Source organism: Paramisgurnus dabryanus, chromosome 8 (assembly GCF_030506205.2).
Source record: "Paramisgurnus dabryanus chromosome 8, PD_genome_1.1, whole genome shotgun sequence".
Taxonomy (NCBI): domain Eukaryota; kingdom Metazoa; phylum Chordata; class Actinopteri; order Cypriniformes; family Cobitidae; genus Paramisgurnus; species Paramisgurnus dabryanus.
In genome coordinates this window covers 30,571,851-30,593,882 of record NC_133344.1, presented here as the reverse complement: position 1 = coordinate 30,593,882, position 22,032 = coordinate 30,571,851, and the positions used below count along the sequence as shown (strand labels likewise).

The 22,032-nt window shown below is 38.5% G+C and overlaps 1 protein-coding gene across 1 annotated transcript in view; it reads left to right on the top strand.

Annotated features, from left to right (window-relative positions):
- LOC135771326 (TRPM8 channel-associated factor homolog) overlaps positions 1 to 21,830 on the top strand; it is a 31,032-nt gene extending 9,202 nt beyond the window's left edge. The window contains exons 2-8 of the mRNA XM_065281524.2: positions 9,855 to 10,494; positions 10,577 to 11,568; positions 11,703 to 11,797; positions 11,952 to 12,165; positions 12,451 to 12,690; positions 20,269 to 20,606; positions 21,087 to 21,830. Coding sequence (XP_065137596.1) covers positions 9,878 to 10,494; positions 10,577 to 11,568; positions 11,703 to 11,797; positions 11,952 to 12,165; positions 12,451 to 12,690; positions 20,269 to 20,606; positions 21,087 to 21,332 — 2,742 coding nt within the window. The 5' untranslated portion in view covers positions 9,855 to 9,877 and the 3' untranslated portion in view covers positions 21,333 to 21,830. The remainder of the gene's footprint in view (positions 1 to 9,854; positions 10,495 to 10,576; positions 11,569 to 11,702; positions 11,798 to 11,951; positions 12,166 to 12,450; positions 12,691 to 20,268; positions 20,607 to 21,086) is intronic.
- Positions 21,831 to 22,032: the final 202 nt, after the last annotated feature.

Here is a 22,032-nt window from a genome sequence, read left to right as displayed (position 1 = left end):
AGAGACTATTCATACATCTACATTTATTTTATAAATGAGGAAATATATGTGAATAATTAAATCTGAATTATAAATCTGAAATGAGTAAACCAATCGGAGTGTTTAATTGTAAGCTTCGCCCCTTTTTGCTTTCAGATTGCGTCAGTTCAGACGAGAGATGCAGAGGGACAGAGACACCCGATCTAATGCCAGAGTGTTTAATTTGATTAAATATGACTCCTAAACTGTTTAAAGTTCATATAAACTAAAGAAATCAGAATTTAACTTGCATATATTCAATGATCTAGCGTGATTGTGTGGATTGGGGTGGGACGGTTGTCATGACCACCGCACCACCGCGGTGGTGCAATGCCACCGCAGTGGTGAAGTGCCACTGGCGGTTGTGTGACGTCACATATCAGGTGAATGATTAAACAAAATAATAAGTAAAAATTGCAGGTTTTTTTACACGTGAAATAATAATAACAAAAGTTGTACAGTAATTTAAAGCCTAAGATACAAATTTATAACATTGTTTTATGTTAATACACAAATCTCCGCTACATTACCATGTATGGCGTTTCCACTAAACTGGTGGATTTTAGCATAACTCAGCACGTTGGAGTTTAGCCATGTCACTGTGTTGTGCGTCTGCTTTAGTTTCTTTTGGTCTCCAGTGACAGTGATACATACACATCACGTTTGTCTTTTGTTGTGAAATAAAAATTTTACCAGGTTAAGGTCGCGCGCATCAGGAAGCGCATTTAGTGAAACTTTATTTTCTTTCACCATTTAAACCACCCTAACCCCCCATGGACCCCACCACCGCAACACCGGCGGTTGTTGTTGATGGTTCCACCGCGGTGGTAAAAATTTGCCACCGTCACAGCCCTAGGATTGAGCACTTTTGAGCTTTCATTTTGACCTGGTGAGTTTGTTATAATTACCAATGTTATAATTAGCCATAAAAACGAATGTAAACACTTTAAATGTCATATCATTTTATTTGTTTAATGCATACGATACAAAATGGTGTTATTTTGTGATGTTATATGGGCTGGATTGTTCATTGCAGTGTGATTATGTAAAACCACATGGTGTGTTGTGTTCACTGCTGTTCGCTGACGCCATTTTGGTTGCACGTGCCTGTAAAAGACAAAAGAGAGAGAAACACGTGAATGGACAGGCCAGGTTTTTTTCCTTTCGTATGAACATTCCTTGAGCTGGATTTTCCTAATTGATTTCGACCTGATTGGATCACGAATCTAGAGCAAAGGACAAATTTCTATTTTAAATATTTTTCTTCAGACAAATAAGAGGATACATTTCAGAAACTGTTTCCTTATTTTGTTTGTTTACTTTATTGAACTGAAACATTTCAGAAGCACAGTTCTGACAATTTAAGACTGATCAATACTCCAATTGATAAGAACTTTGAACTTGAATACAGATTTCAGTGTGTTACATGTGATGATATATCATTTGTACCATCTCAATTTGTACATCTTTCTGTAAATGAGAAGTAATTTAGAGGGTGCACCCAGAGTGTATATATATATATATATATATATATATATATATATATATATATATATATATATATATATATATATATATATATTTATATATAAAGTTCATTGTATTTTCATTGTTGTTTACTATTTTTTTGTGATTGAGGAAAGAAATAGAAAGGTTTCTCAATACTCAAAGTAAAATAATTAATTAATCAACTTACCTTCTGTCTCTGCTTGTTGCTCACTATCACCGCTACGTCCTCCTTCGTACCGCAATTATTAAAGTAAATATAAAGTTGTATTAAGGACCCACATAAGTTGTTGCAAAAAAGCACTCTTAATGGCAACTTATTAAATTTTATTTCAACTTAATATATGATATATTTGAAATTAATTGCATTTAATGTGCATTCAGTGCACTGAAACCATGCATTCAGTTCACACTTAAGAGTATTGTTAACAGACATTAAAGTATATTTTAAATCACATTAATTGCATGTAATTATATTGTGTAGTGCACTTTAAGTATATTGTAAAAACACTAGAAGCAATTATGAAAGTAGATATAAAGTTGTAATAAAGTACCAATTAAGTTGTTCCAAAAAATTACTCTTAATGGCAACTTATTACATTTTATTTCAACTTAATATATGATATATTTGAAATTAATTACACTTAATGTGCATTAAGTGCGCCGAAAAGATTGCATTTAATTCACACTTAAGTGTATATACAGTACTTAAAGTATATTATTTATGTAATAAGTACACTTTATAAAAGTACACTTAAGCACACTTATTGTTCACAAGGGGATGCATGACCTTTAACCCTCTTCTGCCTGTGGAGGGTAATGGGCATGAACATCACTGCTGCTTAACTGCTCTTGAACAAGTGTGCACACCCAGACCAGACTTGTCTGACCTCCACTTGTGACCTCCAACACTGTGACAGTGTTCCTTTTGTGGGTGGCTCTGCTTCAAAAGATCCCCAAACAGGCACAATGATGGTTTTGCTGTTGCAACTGAAACATTTGAAACATTAACATCTAGACTGCCATTTGATTACTCTGCATAAGATACTGAACCTATTGGCTTTGACTGAAACATCCAAACTGGTGACTGGTCAATGAGTGACCATTTAAACTGACTCTAGATGTGTTTTCAAAGTTGTGTACTTATGCTTTTTATGATTTTGGAGCTCTGTGGAAACATAGCAGGGTACCCGCGGAGTCTTAAAAAGTATTGAATTTTATTTTCCCATATTAAGGCCTTAAAAGGTATTGAATTTCACCTCAAAGTCTTGAATTTTTCACAGAGGTCTTAATTTTTCAAATGATCAATAGACTTATATGCTGTAAATAACTTGCGTGCATGCGACAGATACGAGCGGAGAACACTATCCATGTGCGGAAAAGCATCTTAGCGAGCGCGCAGAACACTATTCGCGCACGGGAAAGTATCCTCGCGTGTTCGCAGAAAAACGTCCTCGCGGGAGCGCACAAAGCAGTCACGCGAGCAAAGGCTGGGAGTGCTCGCTCGACTCTGGCCCTGTCCCAAATGGCACACTCCGGACTTGTGGTCCTACTCAGAGTCCACACTTTGATGAAATCACGTAGTCCAGACTTTAGGGAGCCTTGATGCGAGTCCACGTGGGTGCACCGGAGTCGTATTTTGGGACAGACTCGAGCATCACACCAGAAATAGGTAGAGAAGTTGCTTGTCAGTGTGAACTCCTCCCTTCCGTCGTCTGATTGGTCTGATTGCCCTTTCGCAAGGACTTCTGGGTTGGTAAAGTGCGCAAAGCCTGCTGCAGTGCGGGCTTCGCTGAAGACCGCATCAAGGGGGCAAAGGAGGCACTGATAAGCACACTTCAAAGCGTAAAAATGACAGATGGGACACCCTACGGACTTGTAGACTAAGCAAGAAAGCGCAATTTAAGGCCACAAGACCGAAAGTCCACATGAAGTGCGCCATTTGGGACAGGGCCTCTCTCTATGCGCTTGAGCTGCACGACACGCACTTGCTCGATCAAGATGACTTGGGACTGTGGGGGCGGGACAATGACGAGTGTCCTTGCACCTGTGATCGGTTGTTTGATTTAATCAGTGGCTGTATCCGAAATCGCATACTTACTGAGTAGGTACAGAATTTCACTGAGTGACAGTACGTACATTTGCGTTAGTATGGACAGCATTCGCCATGTTGACGTTATCGTGTGACCCATAACGCAATAGACTTGTTCGAGTTCATGTGCGGAACCACAAGAAACGACAGGAGGATGACATCACAATACCGCAAGAGCGACTCAGAATCAGACTTCTCTGTATGATTTCTGGAATCGCTCTCACTGTACTTTGATGTCATCCACCTGTTGGTTCTTGCAGCGTGCATGAACTCAAACAAACCTCATAACAGGCATGAAAACGTATGCGTTTGGATGAGGGACAGGTGCACTAACACCTGATTGCATCAGTAACTTGACAACTCTACTACGGTCTCTGTTAGTGTTACAGATATTATATTACACGTTATTTTTAAGTGGACAAAAATGAGTAAAACAAGCAGACTGTAATTTAATATGTATTGTCAGATGACAAGTGATTATATACACTTTAGTGAAGCAATTATTTTCTTTTATTTACTTAAAACAACAGGAAACATGAATAAAAAAATGAATGAATAAAACCATCACAATAAATGAAAACGTGTGTGAACGTAAATAAAAACAAAACTTTATTCAAATGTATTTTTTAAAGAAACTATCACATACTTAATGCCTTCTCAACACAGCTTTGACACTTCTACAGATTTATTTTGATGAATCAGCTGAGCACTTGAGTGGGATATCCTGGGTCTGTTTGTGAAGTCAGGGTGCTGGAAAAGCCCTGTGTGTGTATGAAATCACCCGATTGGCTGGTCTCCGGTCGATTGCTTTGCTTTCCCGTGGCATCATAGGAAAGCTGGGATAGAAGTGTAGAGTTGGGTCCGAGTCCACCTTTGTCGAGTACGAGTCAAGACCAAGTCCTTAAACATCAAGTCCGAGTCCAAAAGGGTCCGAGTTGGACTCAAGTCCGAGTTCTTAAAGGCAGAGTCCAAGTCGAGTCCGCCCTAGTCCAGAAAGTAATTAAAGGAACAGTATGTAAGAAATGTATATCAATTAATCAGTGGCGTGTTTACCATTTTGGGGGCCCTAAGCAAAGCCCAAGAACCGGGGCCCCCCATGCACCAGCATTGCCCAAGGTTTTTTATTTGAATTGTACAACAATAATCATAAAATGGCCCTGAAATGTCACTAGACATTAAGAAATCATTTTCATTTCAAAAACTTATATCACTGACAACAGTGTTTCGGCCAGGATATTGTCATTTAAAAAGTGGAGTTGCAGCCCTCAACTGACGTTTATGTTGTCATTTTGTGTACTGGCCACCAGTTGTGTGATTGCAGTACGAGTTTTGGCCACAATCCTACATACTGTTCCTTTAAATTGAAAAAAGATACAAAATTTGAAGGTAAAAAAATAGTTACTTTCTATTATTACTTTAACCTTTCAACCCATTAAACCAATGGCAATATAAAAATGTAATAAAAATACCTTTATTGCATCTTGTCATTGCCATTGAACATTTTTATTTTATGTCAACTAGTTTCCTACCAAAACTGATTTCAAAGAAAAGAAAGGGATATATAAGTATCTTCTCTTTACCAGATGTCTTGCAAATAAATTCTCTATGATTTTCGTAAGCAAAACAAATTATTGCTGACTTTGAGGACATCGTGCTAGCCACGCACTGATGTGTGTGATGTGTGTGTTTGTCTGCACGTATGATGCGACTGGCTGCTGCCTGCCAGTGTGTTGCAGTAAAATAACAGGAGGGGAGACGGTCCCGTAAACCCTGCATAGTAATTCGGTTGTCACTTCACCTTTTAATGCTTAATCCTGTTCTGTAAACACACACTTCAGTAGGCTAATTTACAGGAATCAAAACCGCATTCTACAACCGAATTAACTCCCACAAAATGCAGGGAGTGACAACCGCATGTGTCAATCATCACATTTTCGGTAGTGAGTCTTGTTCCGTACAGACATTAAACGAACATTTAGGGGATTCACTCCTGCATTTAAATGCGGTTGTCACTCCCGAAAGTTTGCAGTGTGTACGAGACAGAGACATTAATTAATTTCTCATCTCAAGTTTATGCTGGTTTTATTGTTACACATGACCCTGACTCGACTGTACTCTGGATATTTTCGGAGTCCAAAATGTCCAAGTCCGTGTCAAGTCCGAGTACAAATTCACCCGAGTGCGTGATAAGTCCGAGTTCATTCAAAATTGGACTCGAGTCCAAGTCCGAGTACCCCAACTGTATAGAAGTGTCCATCCGATGCATGCTTCCAAATTTGGGCGGACTCAGTAGGGTATCCGGAGATTTTTCGCCTACTGATTTAATGAATACTGAGGATTCGGACATACTAGATCTGTTCACGTACTATATTTTGGTAAAGTATGCTGTTTTGGACGATACTTAAAGGGGACATATTATGAAAATCTGACTTTTTCCATGTTTAACTGCTATAATTGGGTCCCCAGTGCTTCTATCAACCTAGAAAATGTGAAAAAGATCAACCCAGTAACTTAGTTTTGGTAAACCATTCTCTGCAAGCATGTGAAGAAATGGGTCAATGTAATTTGGCTCCTATTGTGATGTCAGAAAAAGGTAATACCGCCCCCTTTATCTGCACTATCCAACCACAGCACAGCCATTTAGTACAGAGAGAAATTGAGAGAGAGAAAATAATTCACAGCACAATTGAGTTTCAATTGCAACAAACCACCATCATTGTGATCAGTGTTTGCACTTCAGCTGCTCATTTGCATTTTAAATGACACACCCAAAACGGCACACTTTTGCTCAGACCTAGATTAAGACTTAGTTTACTTTTTTTTTTTTAATATCATAACATGTCCCCTTTAAGTACACGTGCCTCTGAATCTCGCGAGAAATAGTCCAAAATCCCGGTAATTCTCGCCTACCCTTTTACGTATACTGAGGTTTCGGACATGCTATTCGTTCGCCTACTGCTTTTTGCCTACTATATAGTATGGCAGTATGCGGTTTCGGATTCAGCCAGTGACACACACACAATCTTCTGTTCCACAATCTGCCTCTAGTAAATCTAGGTAGAGAAGACACGTTTTAATATGAGCATTATGTCGGAAAAGGTTAATTTATATGTTAAACAATAGTCTTGTGTGATCCATGCAATAATAAGCAGCAAACAATAACGCAATTTTTTAAGTTCTTATATATGCTGTTTACTGTTTAATAAGATAATATCATTTTGCAATATATACTATAAGCTACATATTGACATTGTCAGAGTAAAGCCCTATTCGGACGGGATTAGTTTTACAGGGGTAGATGGCGTAATGTAATTTTACCACAGGACGTCTGTTATATTAATGGTCAATTTGGACGGGATTAGAAATCTCAGAAAAACATTCAAAAGTGGGAGGGGTAACTCGATTGCGCAGCGTGTCACCTCTCGTCGTCATGTGGACTTTACCTTGCTTTCTGATATCAGATGTGAAAACAACATGAAACAGATGAGAAAAATGCAAAACACTGTGATTAATTTCAGTTTGGGGAAAACGTCAGTTTCAGAAACAGTTCCGTGCCTCTGAGAAGTAAATTGGACTTTTTTTAAGTTTGTGTCGTCTTATTCAGAAACTAACTTACCACTGACTTGTTTTTCCGCCTAGAACGCAAGTAAATGCTTCTTTAAGCGCTTTTATATTTAAAAGAAACCCGCAAATTAAAAGGAAATGACGCAATTTACGTGTATATTTACAGCTGGTCTATTCGCACTGGATTAGTATTACCTGAGGTTTCTCCGGACCTTTTTACAGAAATAAAAGTCGCCGTAATCTTTACTGACATTGTCCATAATTATTACTGACTTGGAGCATTCGGACAGGACTAAAATCACAGAGAAGCTCTGATAAAAATGGCTTTACCCAACCTCCCTGTGTAAAACTAATCCCATCCAAATAGTACTTTAGTTAGCATTAGAAAACTTTTGTATTGTCTTGTATAAAGATTAACAGAAAAGATTAACATAAATATATCTATATAAGAGCTTGTGTCCAGTTATTTGTCTGGTGCAGTGAATAGATCTCTTGTCTTTTTAGGGTCAAAATTACATTACATTTTAATGTGTTGTTGTGTTTGAGTATCCCAATAAGGGGTTTCTGTTTCATTTGCCATAATATGGTTAATTTTGTTTGTCAGTATTGTTCTGGTTCAGAGTATTACTGATGAGTGTTATAAGATGTTGTTATTATCTTAACTATTTTAAACAGCAAAAAAAAAACTTAAAATTGGTGTTATTGTTTGATTTGCCGCTTATTGCATGGATCAAACAAGGCTATTGTTTTAACATAAATTTCCTTCTCCGCCATAAGGATTAAAACGTGGCGGACTGCACAATCCCTGATTTAGGGATTTTCAAATGTACAATAAGTGTATAAATGTACATTTAAATCTATTTGATTGTTGGTTTTGATTGTTGGGTAAAGATAAGGGTTGGGCCGTTTGGGCCTTGGAGAGGCATGTTGTCAAGAATGCTCAAACACTTGTAAATAGTAATTATTTGAGGTATATTACATTATAAGGTATATATTTGAGGTATATAATTATTTGAGGTATATATACATTAAAATTATTTATTCTACCCGAATGGATGCGATGTAGATATTACATTTCATTTGAAGTGGTATAAAAAAGGTCTTAAAAAGCCTTGAATACTATAATTTGACAATCCTGGGGGTAACCTGACATAGGGAATTTCTCACATCAGATAAAATGCCCATACTTAACGCTTTACTAGAGGTTACTTAAAAATACTAAAGCCAAAGATTCTGTTTCTACAGTAATTGCGATAGCAGATGCTAAATGTCTGTGACGTTTAAAACAAAAATCGGTCACACTTTATTTTACGGCATCACTGTTACAGTGTAATTATACATTTAAGTACTAAATAATAATCATTAACAACATGTACTTATAAGAGGGTTGGGGTAAGGATTAGGGTTTGGTTTAGGGTTAACTATGCCTAATTAACTGTTATTACTATGATAATTACATGTAACATGTGTAACAAACACACCGTAAAATAAAGTGTTACCCAAAAATTTTTAAAGAGTATGCCGTCTTTCGCCATAACCAGTGAAAGGGAGATTTGGAAGTGCTCTGCTTGTGCATTTGTTGAAGACATTGTCCTAACAATCCACCCTGTTTCCACATGTATTGTGGGTGCACGCTAGCAACTGCAGGAAAGTCCCAGACCCATGAATGGATAAACAGATACTGATGCAAGTAGAACCAGAGCTGCCACGGACAAACCTCCTACCGCTGATAACAAAAACATATAGTTGTCTTACTTTTAGCACAAAATACATCAAATACATTAATACTCATCAATAATGAAATGAGTCAGATTAAGATATGATGTAATTCAAAACAGACTGGCTTTAGATATGTTAACAGCTGAGAAAGGTGGAGTATGTAAAATGTTATGTACATTATTCCGGAGAATGGCTGTAAAAGCCATTTAAGATGCATATAAAAGGGTGGATATAAAAGGGACCTAGGGTCACAGGGCGCACTCACACTATCCAAACCAAACCGCGCTTGGGCGCGCTTGACCCCAAAGCCTGGTTTGTTTGACTAGTATGATCACTCTGTTCCACGCCCGGGCGTGGATTGGTTAATCGCGGTTCACTTGGGCTCAGGCGTGGAAGGCTGTGGTGTGAGCGCAAAAGGTGAAGACGTCAGTTGCGCGACCACTCACCTTCATCTGCCGCCGTGAAAACCTTTTGATGCGCGCAGTGGGGTTACTTGAATGTTCGAGCTGCGCACGTGACAGATCAACTAAGCAATATGATGACATGTGAGAGGGCTGTCTGTAATCGCGCACCAAACGACTCCGAATAAAAAACACAGACTTATCATTACGGTGGGTTCCAGTGTTAAGAGAGAGCTTTACTTCCTGCTTTTTTCAAAACAATCGCATCTTAATGACGAAAGCGCGCCCGGACTCGGATCGATAAAAAGTACAGTGTGAGTGTGTGCACCTCGAGGAGTAGGGAAGGGTGACAATCGCGCTGGGGCATGGTTTGGTTTGGATAATGTGAGTGCGCCCTTACACTCTGCAACATTCTCAACAGCACATAAATACTGCAATACCCAAACCTAAGACTTGCAACTTATTCTTTTGTATTTTAAATGCTATATTGTAGAGTACAGATTGTAGTATATGTGACAATTATAAACATATATTTTTCTGTCTTTTTTTAAAAGGCTTTTTGACTATTTAAAGCATCATGGCGTGTGAAAATGACTACTGCACCATCATGACTGGTCTGAGTGAGCTTGACCTCCAAGGCAATCCGGTGCCTAGTGATCTTGTGCTGATCGGTTCTGATGCCTTTCCACTTGCCATGAATCCAAAAGGTCAAGTTCTGATGGCTGCATCTCGTTACGGTCAGGGACGTGTGGTGGTGTTGGGACATGAAGACTACTTGACCCGTTTCCCCCGCCTAATAAAGAATGCCCTGATGTGGCTCATGCCATGTACCGGTGATGCCAGCATTGTAGGGATTCAGAAAAAATTAAGACCTGTAGCTGATAACTTCAGCAATTCGCCTACCAGCACAGAGCTTGGAGATTTTCGTGAGGGATTGGCTGTATATATCACAGATGCTTACAGTGTTGATGCTTGTGCAAAGAATTTGATTGCTTTTCTCAAAGCTGGGGGTGGTTTGATTATTGCTGGCCAAGCATGGCACTGGTCTTACTCTCATCCAAAGGAAGATGTTTTTCTGAACTTCCCTGGAAACAAAGTGTGCAGCGTTGCAGGAATTTACTTTACAGAACACACAGGAGAACGTGGCGTGATTCCTGTGCCTTCTAAAATACCTTCAAGTTGGCTTGCTGTATCGTAAGTACAGCTTTAACCTATGCACTTTCAAAAACACACTTCTTAAACTATTTCTTGTAACTATTTTATTGTCATTTTTCAGAATAATCAAGGATTTTAAGAATGACCTAGAATTCCTGCTGAAAGGTGTGCCTATGTTTGACATCAAGTGTGCGTATGTGGCATCTGAGCTGATGGTGCATGGACCATTTGCATTTCCTATTGCAGTTACTCCAGCTGGAAAAGTATTTATTGCCGGCGCGTACTATGGACAAGGACGGGTTATTGTGGTAACCCACGAAGGCTATCTGAGCCGTGAATCTCTGTCCACTTTTCTGATTAATGCTATTAACTGGCTGGATGACGGGCGTAAAGGCATTATTGGGATCATACCCAAACTCGCAGGAGCCCAAAAGATACTGAGCCAATCCGGTCAGAAATGCCAGTTAACTAACTTCAGAGAAGATCTCAGTGTCCATGTCTGCACTTCCTACAGTGATGCAGAGTGTGAAAAGATCCAAGAATTTGTGGCAGAAGGAGGTGGTCTTCTGATCGGAGGTCATGCCTGGTATTGGGCCCTGGAAAACGGTGACTGCAATGTGCTGACTGAATACCCAGGAAATCGCATTCTTAACAAGATGGGACTGAGTATATTGAACAACACTGTGACTGGAGGATTATACAAAGCACCAGATATCAAGCAGAGCTTTAAAGATGTGTACCACTTTCGTAATGGACTGAGATACTTTGAGAAGCATGTAACCAAGGGGTACAAACTTACTCCTAATGAAGAGGGCTGCTTGAAACAACTTGGCAATAATTGTGCAAGATACCTTTGCATGCGTGCACATGACTGTGCTTCATATAATTCAGTGGTAACTCTTTTAACCAACGTGGTGAAGGAGATTGGTGTTCCACAGGTTAGTAGTACATGTCCTGTTAAAACTCTCAAAGACTACCTAATGCTCCAAATTGGGACTGAACTTTACAAAACCATGCCTGATTCTGATGCCCTCCTGCCATACATCATTAAGGATATACCTGACCTGCCCACTGTGACTGATGCAAGAGTTTGTATCAGCGCCAACACTGGTGGTATGGTATTTAATTTTAAATGAAGGGGAAAATGTTATTCCTTTTGTTGAAGTACGTAAGCAATTAGGGGAAATTGACTTGTTACACACAAGAGTTGTTATGGCGTATTAACAGCACATCACCTGTTGTTTCAGACGCTAAAGAATGGATAAGCACAGGCTTGTATCTTTCTCCTGGTATGAGGACACACATGGTTATTCCTTCAGAGCTCATTGGGAAAAACTGGAAGGTGATTGAAATAATGCCCTCAAGTACATTATTTTAATGTGTCCAGACTAATTTTATACAGTATATAGCAGATTTTTGTTTACATTGTAATTAGATAATTTATTGCAGATTAATATGGTGATAGCGACATGTTTTAATGTAACTGTCTACTACAGGTCCAGATCGGTTGCCAGACAGATAACATTTCGGCTGCAGATGTTTTGAAACGAGCTCCTGTGGTCTATGAGCGTTTTCCCTTAAACAAAAAAATTGTTCAAATCTGTAATCTTTGGGGAGGGCTCATCTACCTAGTTGCACCTCCCAAAACCAAAGTGGATGGGGTGGAAATTGTGGTGCAGACTGCAGTAAAGGCTCCATACTTCAAGTCTGGTAAGTATGTTAAATTCAATTATGTAGCACTTCTTTGCTTGCTAGACAACATAACACCTGTGTTCATAACTCCAGAAGATGGAACAACAGCGCAACCATCTACAGAGATATTGTAATTCTGCAAGATTTAGTTTGAAGCTATTTAGTTCAATAATCAGTATCTCTGTTTATATTTAATGAGTATCATAATGAGATACATATGTGTGTGATATGTTTAAGCTTGTTTCATCAAAAGTGAAGGACTGTAGTAAAATCTGAAATGCTAACTTGCTTTTGTCCCTTCAGGAGAGACCATTGTATCTGAATGGGTTGGTGGGATCCGTCAGGCCCCGGCCCCCTGGGCAGAGCTTGAGTTTCAGAACATCATCATCACATTAGAGTCAAGTGTGATACGGAGTCTGGATCGTCCTGATGAGGTGGCCAAAAGTTGGGATGCAATAATGAGAGGTATAGCTGACCTGGCGGCAATACCTCATAAGTTCCCCCGCAAGGAGCGATTTGTTGCAGATATTCAGATCTCTGACGGTATGAACTGCTTTTGAATATTTACTCAAAAAAGGGCATGCTGACAACATCCACTTACAGTACTCTCACATCTCCAAACTCAATCTGATGTTTTTCTTTTTCAATGAAGAAAAGGAAATAATTTACTGAGAGCCAATGAGCAGTCCATATGACTTCATTAAATGCTTGATAATGGCTTGCTGATCATTCTGCATTTGTTTTCTGGTGGTGTTGAAAAAAACTAAAACTATGTAAATGACGTAAGGTGCCAATGCAGGACAAATAATAGTGCTTACACACAATTTCTGAAACTATGGCTCTCAAAACTCTACAGCCAATACTACCAAAACACACACACATACAGGTAATGCAAATAGTCACACAAAAGTTTTGATAATCATTGATCCAATTGTGGACCAGATGAGTCTGGTGGAAACTTACGTTGTACCAGATGACAACAAACCTTGACTGATCTGGACGAGAAAGCCATTTAAAGCCTAAATATTTTGCTCAAGCTCTGATTTCCAAGTGAGCAAATTAGCTATAAGTGTTTTCACACGTAAGCACTTTGTGTAGTTAATCAGTAAATGAGTAAGACATTTTTAATGGCAGTGTTTTTCCAATGAAACTAAGAGACTGTTTACACCTGGCATTAACATGCGTTTACGTCGATCGGATCACAAGTGGACGACGTTAATGCCAGGTGTAAACGGTGTTCAAAACGTTTTGAACGCGTCCACTTTCAACCACTTTCAACCACATCCAGAGGTAGTCGAAACCACTTTCGATCGGATCGCTTTGGAGTTGCGGAACACAAATGTGGTTGAATGTGTTCGAACAGCCACACGCGACCGTCTTCTCTCCGCCCATTTATCTAATCTAAGGTATTAAACACAAGTTTTACGTTTTTTTTTTACTTCTGGCGTGAACACACGGTGAACAGCGCTATTTTTAGCCTTTCATTGATAAAACTGATGAAAGCGTGAAAGTTGCGCGATCCTATTTCATCAATTGCGCTGAAAATTCAGAGAAAGCTCCAACATATAAACGTGCAAAACACTGTGCAGCATGTATACTTGCTAAACAAGCAGCGGACTCCGACATAATATTAGTTTGCGTCCATATAAACTCATCATTACTCCCGCTCAGGTTTGAATGACAGCAGAGAGACTCGCCCACCGTCTCACAGACCACCCCCTCACAGTATTCAGGACAGAAGCGGTCGAAAGTGGACAAAAGAAACGGATTTAAATACCAAGTGTAAACGTAATGTGTCTCTCTCATCCACTTGTGATCCGATCGATGAAAACACATCTTAATACCAAGTCAACACAGCCCCTAAGAGCTTTTAGTTTTCAATAATGTATCTGATGCAGGGAACTGGGTTTAGAGTTTTGCAAAATGTGTTTACAATAGCAAACTGAGTTTTAAGCCTGTAATGTCAGTGCCGGCGCCAGCCGAGCGCTGATGAGGGGGCGTCTAAAATACCAGAGGGGGCGATCACATGAATGAATATAATTCCCTCAGCTAGAAAATACATAGGTTTGGTACATTAAGTTTTAAAGTGTTATAAACAAACATCTCTGTAATACAACCACAAAAACTACAGCTATAGTGAGCAACGTACAGAGCTCTGAACAATACAACAACAACAAAAAAACGCATACCTAACGTTACATATTAGCACAACACTACTCATTAGAAGTTCAGACCCAGAGGTAGAAATACATTTTACGTAATGGTGGGGGGCAGTGTTGGCAAATAGAGTTGATGGTTTTCAGCCCAAAAACGGTCCATTTTGGTTCAATATGATCATATAACGTAGTTATTTTAACTGCCACAAGTATAAGCTAGCAATTAAGCAGCTAGAGAACCACAATAGCAAAATGACAATAACTCGTTTACATATACTGCTATGCTGTAGGATAGGCTAATTCAAATTCGTTAATTATAAATTTAACAATGTCTGTTTTTTTATCTATTTACTCCTGATAAACAGGTGTGTGAGAGAGAGAGAGATCGTACAGGCTTACCTTTAACGTTAAATGCAGAACATTAATAGGCTGTTGGTTGTACGTTGACTTGCAAGGATGCTGAAGAACATGAACATCTGAACTTTTCAAAACTATGTACAGTCTGGCTGAAGTTCATGGTGCCCGAATTGACTTAATGACAGCCGAACATTTGGATCTTTGCACCTGAAATGCTCCGATAATTCATCCACGCCACAGCATTAATTGATGTGTGACAATCCGGAGTCCGGTTTGTAGAACTTCCAATGCTATTTTCCATATATCCATTGCTACAGGGCAGGCCCAGGTCACTCTCACACTCCTGTCTGTACATTTTTATATAATTTCCCACTTTGACATCTTGATTTCCCTCTGAGACTCAGAACGCGGGCTCATTGTCGGCGTGCCTAAAGCCGTCAACACAAACTTGTTCAACTTCAGGTGCGGCTGCAAGAACCAACAACCACATGACGTCAAAGTACCGCGAGAACGATTCGAGAAATCATACTAAGTGTCGTTTCGTCTCGCTCTCGCGGCATTTTGACGTCTTCGCCTGATGAATTCGAACAAGCCTATAGGCTACACATGAGTGGGCGTGTGTCACGGTAGAATACATGCACACTTGTTTTTTTGTTTTGTTAAATAATAAGACTTTAAAATTCACTTTAGGAAGACAATACACAAGGCAAACGTGATTTTTAAATAGCGCATTTTATCATTAAAATCCCATTCAACATTAATGGTGATCTGAGGGGGCGGGATAGTGCCAGTGAGGGGGCGACGCCCCCTCACGCCCCCTCGTGGCGCCGGCCCTGTGTAATGTGTTTGCAGTTTTGCAGGCTTGGTCTAAAGATTAGATATAGGATTATTAGATATAAGATAAAAGGGCTGGTTTTCATAGTGGCTGCTGCGAAAATTCCAGGAAAACTAACTATTTTCAGCCAGCAGCCATATCACCCTGTAGCCCAAGACAGCTTGCCCACTAAAGCTAAGTAGGGTTGAGCCTGGTCAGTACTTGAATGGGAGACCTCCTGGAAAAACCAGGTTGCTGCTGGTAGAGGTGTTAGTGAGACCAGCTGGGGGTGCTCACCCTGTGGTCTGTGTGGGTCCTAACACCCCAGTATAGTGATGGGGACACTATACTGTCAAAAAAAGCACTGTCCTTCGGATGAGACATTAAACCGAGGTCCTGACTCTCTGTGGTCATTAAATATCCCAGGGTGTCATTTGATAAAGAGTAGGGATGTGACCCGGCATCCTGGCCAAACTTGCCCATTGGCCTATTAATCATCCCCATATATACTAATTGGCTATATCTCACTCCACTAATAAGTTGGTGTGTGGTGGGTGTTCTGGTGCAATAAGGCTGCCATCGCATCAACCAGGTGGATGCTGCACAATGGTGGTGGTTGAAAAGATTCCCCCTTTCATATGTAAAGTGCTTTGAGTGCTGCAGAAAAGCGCTATATAAAATGTAATGAATTATTATTATTATTATTATTATTATTATCAGCTTAGATTAAATTTAGTTGGACTTGATCAGAGGTGGACAATACTTACTGTATTCATACTGTAATCATACTGTGTATTCTTTAATATTGCATATTAAAATTTATTTAATACCCAATTTCATTAAAATTGTGTACTTTTACTTGAGTAAAAGTACTAAATATGAAATGTAAAACAAAAACTTGTATTTATGAAATGTAATAGAGTAAAAATTATGATATATGCTTTGGAATGAATAAAATACAAATACTTGAAAAATACTTTTAAGTAGAAAGTGAAACCTCTGCTTGATAGTGACCCTAACAACTTGTCAACCCACCTGTGGTCTGTGAATGTTGGCATTGTAAGACGCCACCCATTGGCCCAAGGAAGGTATCCAATGCGTGGTGAAGGCATCACATGTTCTTGCCGTCCTTAGCGCTTCTAGAAGAATAATTCCATTTATAAAATTTATTTCTCTGATCTCTGTGGTTAAATTATAATCTGACTCCAATTTATATAGTAAGAATTTAGTGCATTATTCCAATTATCTGTTGATCATAATTTATATGTTTGATTATTTATAAATTCCCATAGTCTTAGTTATTCGTTCGTTAGGGACCCGATATCGCACAGGATATACGCCGGCCGTTGCGTACATCTCACGGACACAAAATTGTCAGTCTGATCTTAGTCAGAGGTTGCCGGGAAAACTAATATTTTTATGTCTGGCCGCTCCATGCTTGCTCCGATCATAAAAATAGTTACTTTAGTTTAGCGCTCATGCAACTTGCTAAGGCAGGTGATAGACATAAATCTTAGAGTTTTAATGAATGTGCCCCATGCTTCATTCAACCATCAAAACACCAGTGTGATCATATCCTGACAGAATAATCTTGCGGTAATACCAGACTCCTTCTAATCTACTAGTCATAATAATTTCTGAAAGAATTCAAATAAATCAATACAATTTATGAAGAATTAAAATGAATAACAATTTATTATACCAGGCAGGTTCCAGCTTAAAGAATATCATATAATACAGAATATGATTCAATTCCAATTAAAATGATCAACAATTGCAAAAGTTACAAAGTCATACCTGGTAATAGACACTCTGGCTACAGAGTACTTCCATCGTGAATATAATACACCTAAAATGGTGTAAGAAGATTCTTATTAAAGATTTCTTCCATGATGTTTTAGTACACACACAAAGTGTGGGAGCTCCTGGTTACAGGATGCCTCCATAAGGTTTGAATACACACAGAGTGTGGGAGCTTCTGGGTACAGAATGGCTCCCCGAATGTTTTGGCAGGCCACCTTTTATACACAGCTTGAGAAAACTACCAAAATCTAGTTTGACCTGTACCAAGTGATACTAAAGAACACCTGGTCAAAATCCAGTTTGACCTGTGCCAAGTGATACTAAAGAGCACCTGGTTAAACTAGCCAGGAGTATCTTGGCAACTGGTCAAACTAGCCAGAAATATCAAGGAAAAACCCCACCTCTACAAGAAATGCATCTTCTATCCAAAGTTCTAAAACCTTAATCCATCATATCTTAGACTTATAGAAATGAGACCTTTTTACTCATCGCACCATAACCTTTAAAATAATACTAAACATTAATATAAAATACCATCTTAGAACCACATAATATGTATACATTACATCATATATTTCAGCAGATACTCAGTGATGTGAGCCTTAAGGCTAACAGTGCCAAAGCCTTTGTGATGAAAAGATTAGGAGAACAGAGAGTTGCATGTCTGTAAAGAGTTTCACCTAAGAGTCAAATTTGGGTTAGCAACACCACCTGAGGTTTAATTGTTTTATAGTGTCTCTTCATAAATAAACTTAAAGTTGATTATTTACCAGCCGTACTACAGCATGAACGATCAATTTACTTCTCCTTTCGGTGTTTTTGGCAGTCTGTAAAACAATAGCTCTAAATTCTTGTTAATCTATTAGTACAGTCTATCGCACAACAGCTTTTTCCCATTTAGACGTGTTTTCACAAATGCTGCCCCTCTGTCTACCCTCTATGCCAGTGGTTCTCAAATGGGGGTACGCGTACCCCTAGGGGTACTTTGGGGTACTGCAGGGGGTACGTGAGAAAAAATTGGAAACTGACATTTAGGAATAAATTAATAAAATCAGTAATTCATGATGATAGTATTTTTATATGACATTAGGACTACACAAAGATGCATTAGAAAAATCATAAATTTAAAGCACATTGTACAAAATGCATGTGCGAGTTTAACCTGTTGACCTTGTCTGGCGCATGCACAAGGTTTCAGTTCAGCAGCTTCAGCAACGGAGATACACGGAGTCTGCTCCTGTTATCATTTCATACTTAAAGTTTACTTTCTTTTGTGGTGTTGCTGTGCGTATATATATATATATATATATATATATATATATATATATATATATATATATATATATATATTCAAGTAAGTGACATCTGTCAGTGTTGTAAATATGTTTGAGTTTTATTTAAATGTACCTCATTAAATCTTCCATAATAACCTTGGGAAAACAGCTGTATTCCACACAAATTCCTACAGGTAGCTCGCGTCTTAATTGAAGGTAGCTCGCTCGTGGGTTTATTTATTTTCTGTGGTTATGGCGCATTTGGATGTCTGGTTACAAGCGCCTGTGGTAAAGACTGGCTACGTGTTTGACGTCGCGTTGAGTTGTGCAGAGCGGCGTATCATATGACATCAGTAATTTAACATGTATGATTCAAAAACAAAAAGATAAGTCGGCGCACCCGCCCCGGACGATCCGCGCAACGCTATGAAGCCCGCGGCGCGGCAACCGGACGATCCGCGCAACGCTGTGAAGCCCGGCCGCGGCAACCGGACGATCCGCGCATATCTCGAGTCGAGGCTCTATGGTTAAAATGGATGCCGTCATTTTCGGATTCATTTTTGATAAAACGAAAATACAGTCGTCACAAGTTCAATATCATCTCATATTTAAACATCAAATGTCAGGAGATACCAGAGAGCCATACGTGACATACATGCACATCCCTATTATGAATCCAAAAGTAGTAAATACTCTATGTTTGGATCATCTTTCTAAATCTGATCTTTAATAATTTATTTTTTTATTCAAAATGTGGTATTTTTGGACGAATCCTACCCATATAAAGAGGTGATAAAAATGTATAAATAAAGACAACATGAAAGTTTTTTTGTTGTTTAAAAGGATCTGTTCTTTCATTTGATGTATTGTATGTTTATGTTTAAAGAAAAACATTTTCTGGAAGGTATTACAATTTTGTGAAAAAAAAAAATGCTGGCACTGGCTGGCAACTTTTTTTTTTAAATGCTGGCGGGGAAAGAGTTCAAATCACAGTGAGTTAATAGACAGGTGTCTATGAACTCACTAATTTAGGTATAAGGTGACACAAGTAGCTCTCGACCACTTTTATTTTTTAGAAAGTAGCTCTCCAATAAAAAAAATCAGGAGCAGGGTCTGCGTGAAATAATAAAAGTTATGAGAGGTGGCTTCTTAAAAGAGGATGCTAAAAAGAAAAAACAAACCAGAGCCTCAAAAATACCACCAGTTTCGTGATGAATACTAATAAGCAATAAACCTGCTCTGGGGCATCAGATATAATAACTGTCTCACTCTCATTTCGCTGTATCTCAAAATCAAATGTTGTTGACTGGTTAAGGGGTACTTGGCTTGAAAAAATCATAAAAAGGGGTACTTCAGCCAAAAAAGTTTGAGAACCACTACTCTATGCAAACACTGGGGCTAAATACACAGAGTAATAAGGGATAACAAGATACACCTGGGGAACAGCACACAGACCAACGAACAAAAGAACTACAAGAAACTACAGATATGGAAGACACAGACAGAACATCAAAATAAAAGACATGACTAGGGAAGACACCGAGAGAGTTAATTACAGTATTAATTCTGTCTAACCACAAAATAATTAAATGATTTTAACACATTGTGTATAGTTCTGTTTAATGTACATTTAAAGTGTTCTGTTAGACCTCTGGGTTTCTCAAGTCAGCCCTGACCAAAATGTTTTCACACAGTACTCCTATTTTTTCTCGCTTAGGCTTTATGCATTCTGGATATCCCATCATGGTGCACTCCACCTCCGCCCCAGGCCTGATGAATCCAGAGAAAGCCAATAAAAGTGATTTGTGGGGATTTATACATGAGCTTGGTCATAACCAGCAGCGTGAAGTTTGGGAGTTTCGTCCACACACATCTGAGTGCACCTGCATCCTGTGGTCAGTGTATGTGCATGAGGAGGTGCTTGGTATCGACAGGGCTACTGCTCACCCAAAGATGACCCAAAAAAATCGCCAGGATCGCATTGAAGATTATGTCAAAGGTGGCAGGAATTTGGAAAAATGGACCATGTGGACAGCACTGGAGACTTACATGCAGGTAGGAACAAACAGCTTATAATGTCAGTTTTTTGTTTCGTTTTTCCGCAAAAATTTGGATAATGTAATTTTTGGTTATATTTGGTTACATATTTTTTATGACAGCACAAAGCAATATTGTTTGTTAAAGCTGCAACCCATAACTTTTGCCTTTGCCAACTCGGTTTGGAGTTTCAAGTACTTGAGGAGTTATTTTCTCTAAATCAGTTCAACTCAAATTGACATTTCTTGCAAAATTGCACCGACAGCTTAAATTGAAAACCATTATTATAAGCTTACCATTGCCAGTTGTAGACAGTTTTGAACACTTTTTATGTACTTTTTTTGTAATAAAAAACAATTATTGATGCCAGCTTTCATAAACTTATTAAACAACTCATTTTATATTATGGAAGATAATCATTGAAAATAAGAAAATAAAAATGATGAATTTTTATCATCACTGTATTCATAATCATATATGCACTTAATATTTTTTAAGCTTCAAGACAGATTTGGCTGGGATGCTTTCAAGAAGGTTTTTGCTGCCTATCATGACATGACTGGAGTGCCTAATAACAATCCAGGCAAGATGAATCTGTACGCTGAGACCTTCTCCAAGGTGGTGAAAATGAATCTGTCGTCCTTCTTCAAAGCCTGGGGTTGGCCGATCGAGCCCAGCACTGAAGAGAAGATCTCTCATCTCCCCGAGTGGAGTGATCATCCTATGAAGCAGTATGAGTTATAGGTTGATATTAAAGTTGATATATGATTTCTTAGTGGTCTTGGTGACTTTCTTTGTCTTTAAGCTCTTTAGTTTAGGTCAAAAAGTCAATGGAAATTTGATTCCTCATGTCATCACCAATTTAAAGACAAAGTATAACCAGTAGGGCTGTCAAAAGATTATCATCGCGATTATCGATTATTTGCATACAAAATAAAAGTTTGCATAATATATTTGTGTGTATTGTGTGTAATTATTATGCATATATTTGATTCCTCATATCATCACCACTTTAAAGACAAAGTATAACCAGTAGGGCTGTCAAAAGATTAATCACAATTATCAATTATTTGCATACAAAATAAAAGTTTATATTTGCATAATATATTTGTGTGTATTGTGTGTAATTATTTTGCATGTATACATACACAAATACATGTATAGATTAAAAAAAATTATATATAATTTTATTTTTCTCGCTTGGAAAAAAGGATTAAAGTAACGAACCTGACTTGAATTAACCTAACAAATAAGGCGAGGCTAAAGCAGTTTCAAAAAAGGTAAATGAAGTTTACGCAATGCAACTAATTTGATCCAGATTTCCCTAGTCAAGATAATTGCGCATGCACGCTATTGTTGAGCAGCCCTAGAGGTGGAGTGTGGATTAAATCGAAGTAAAAGAGAGAGCGGTGATTTGTGATAAAAATGTATGAAGAATTTACAA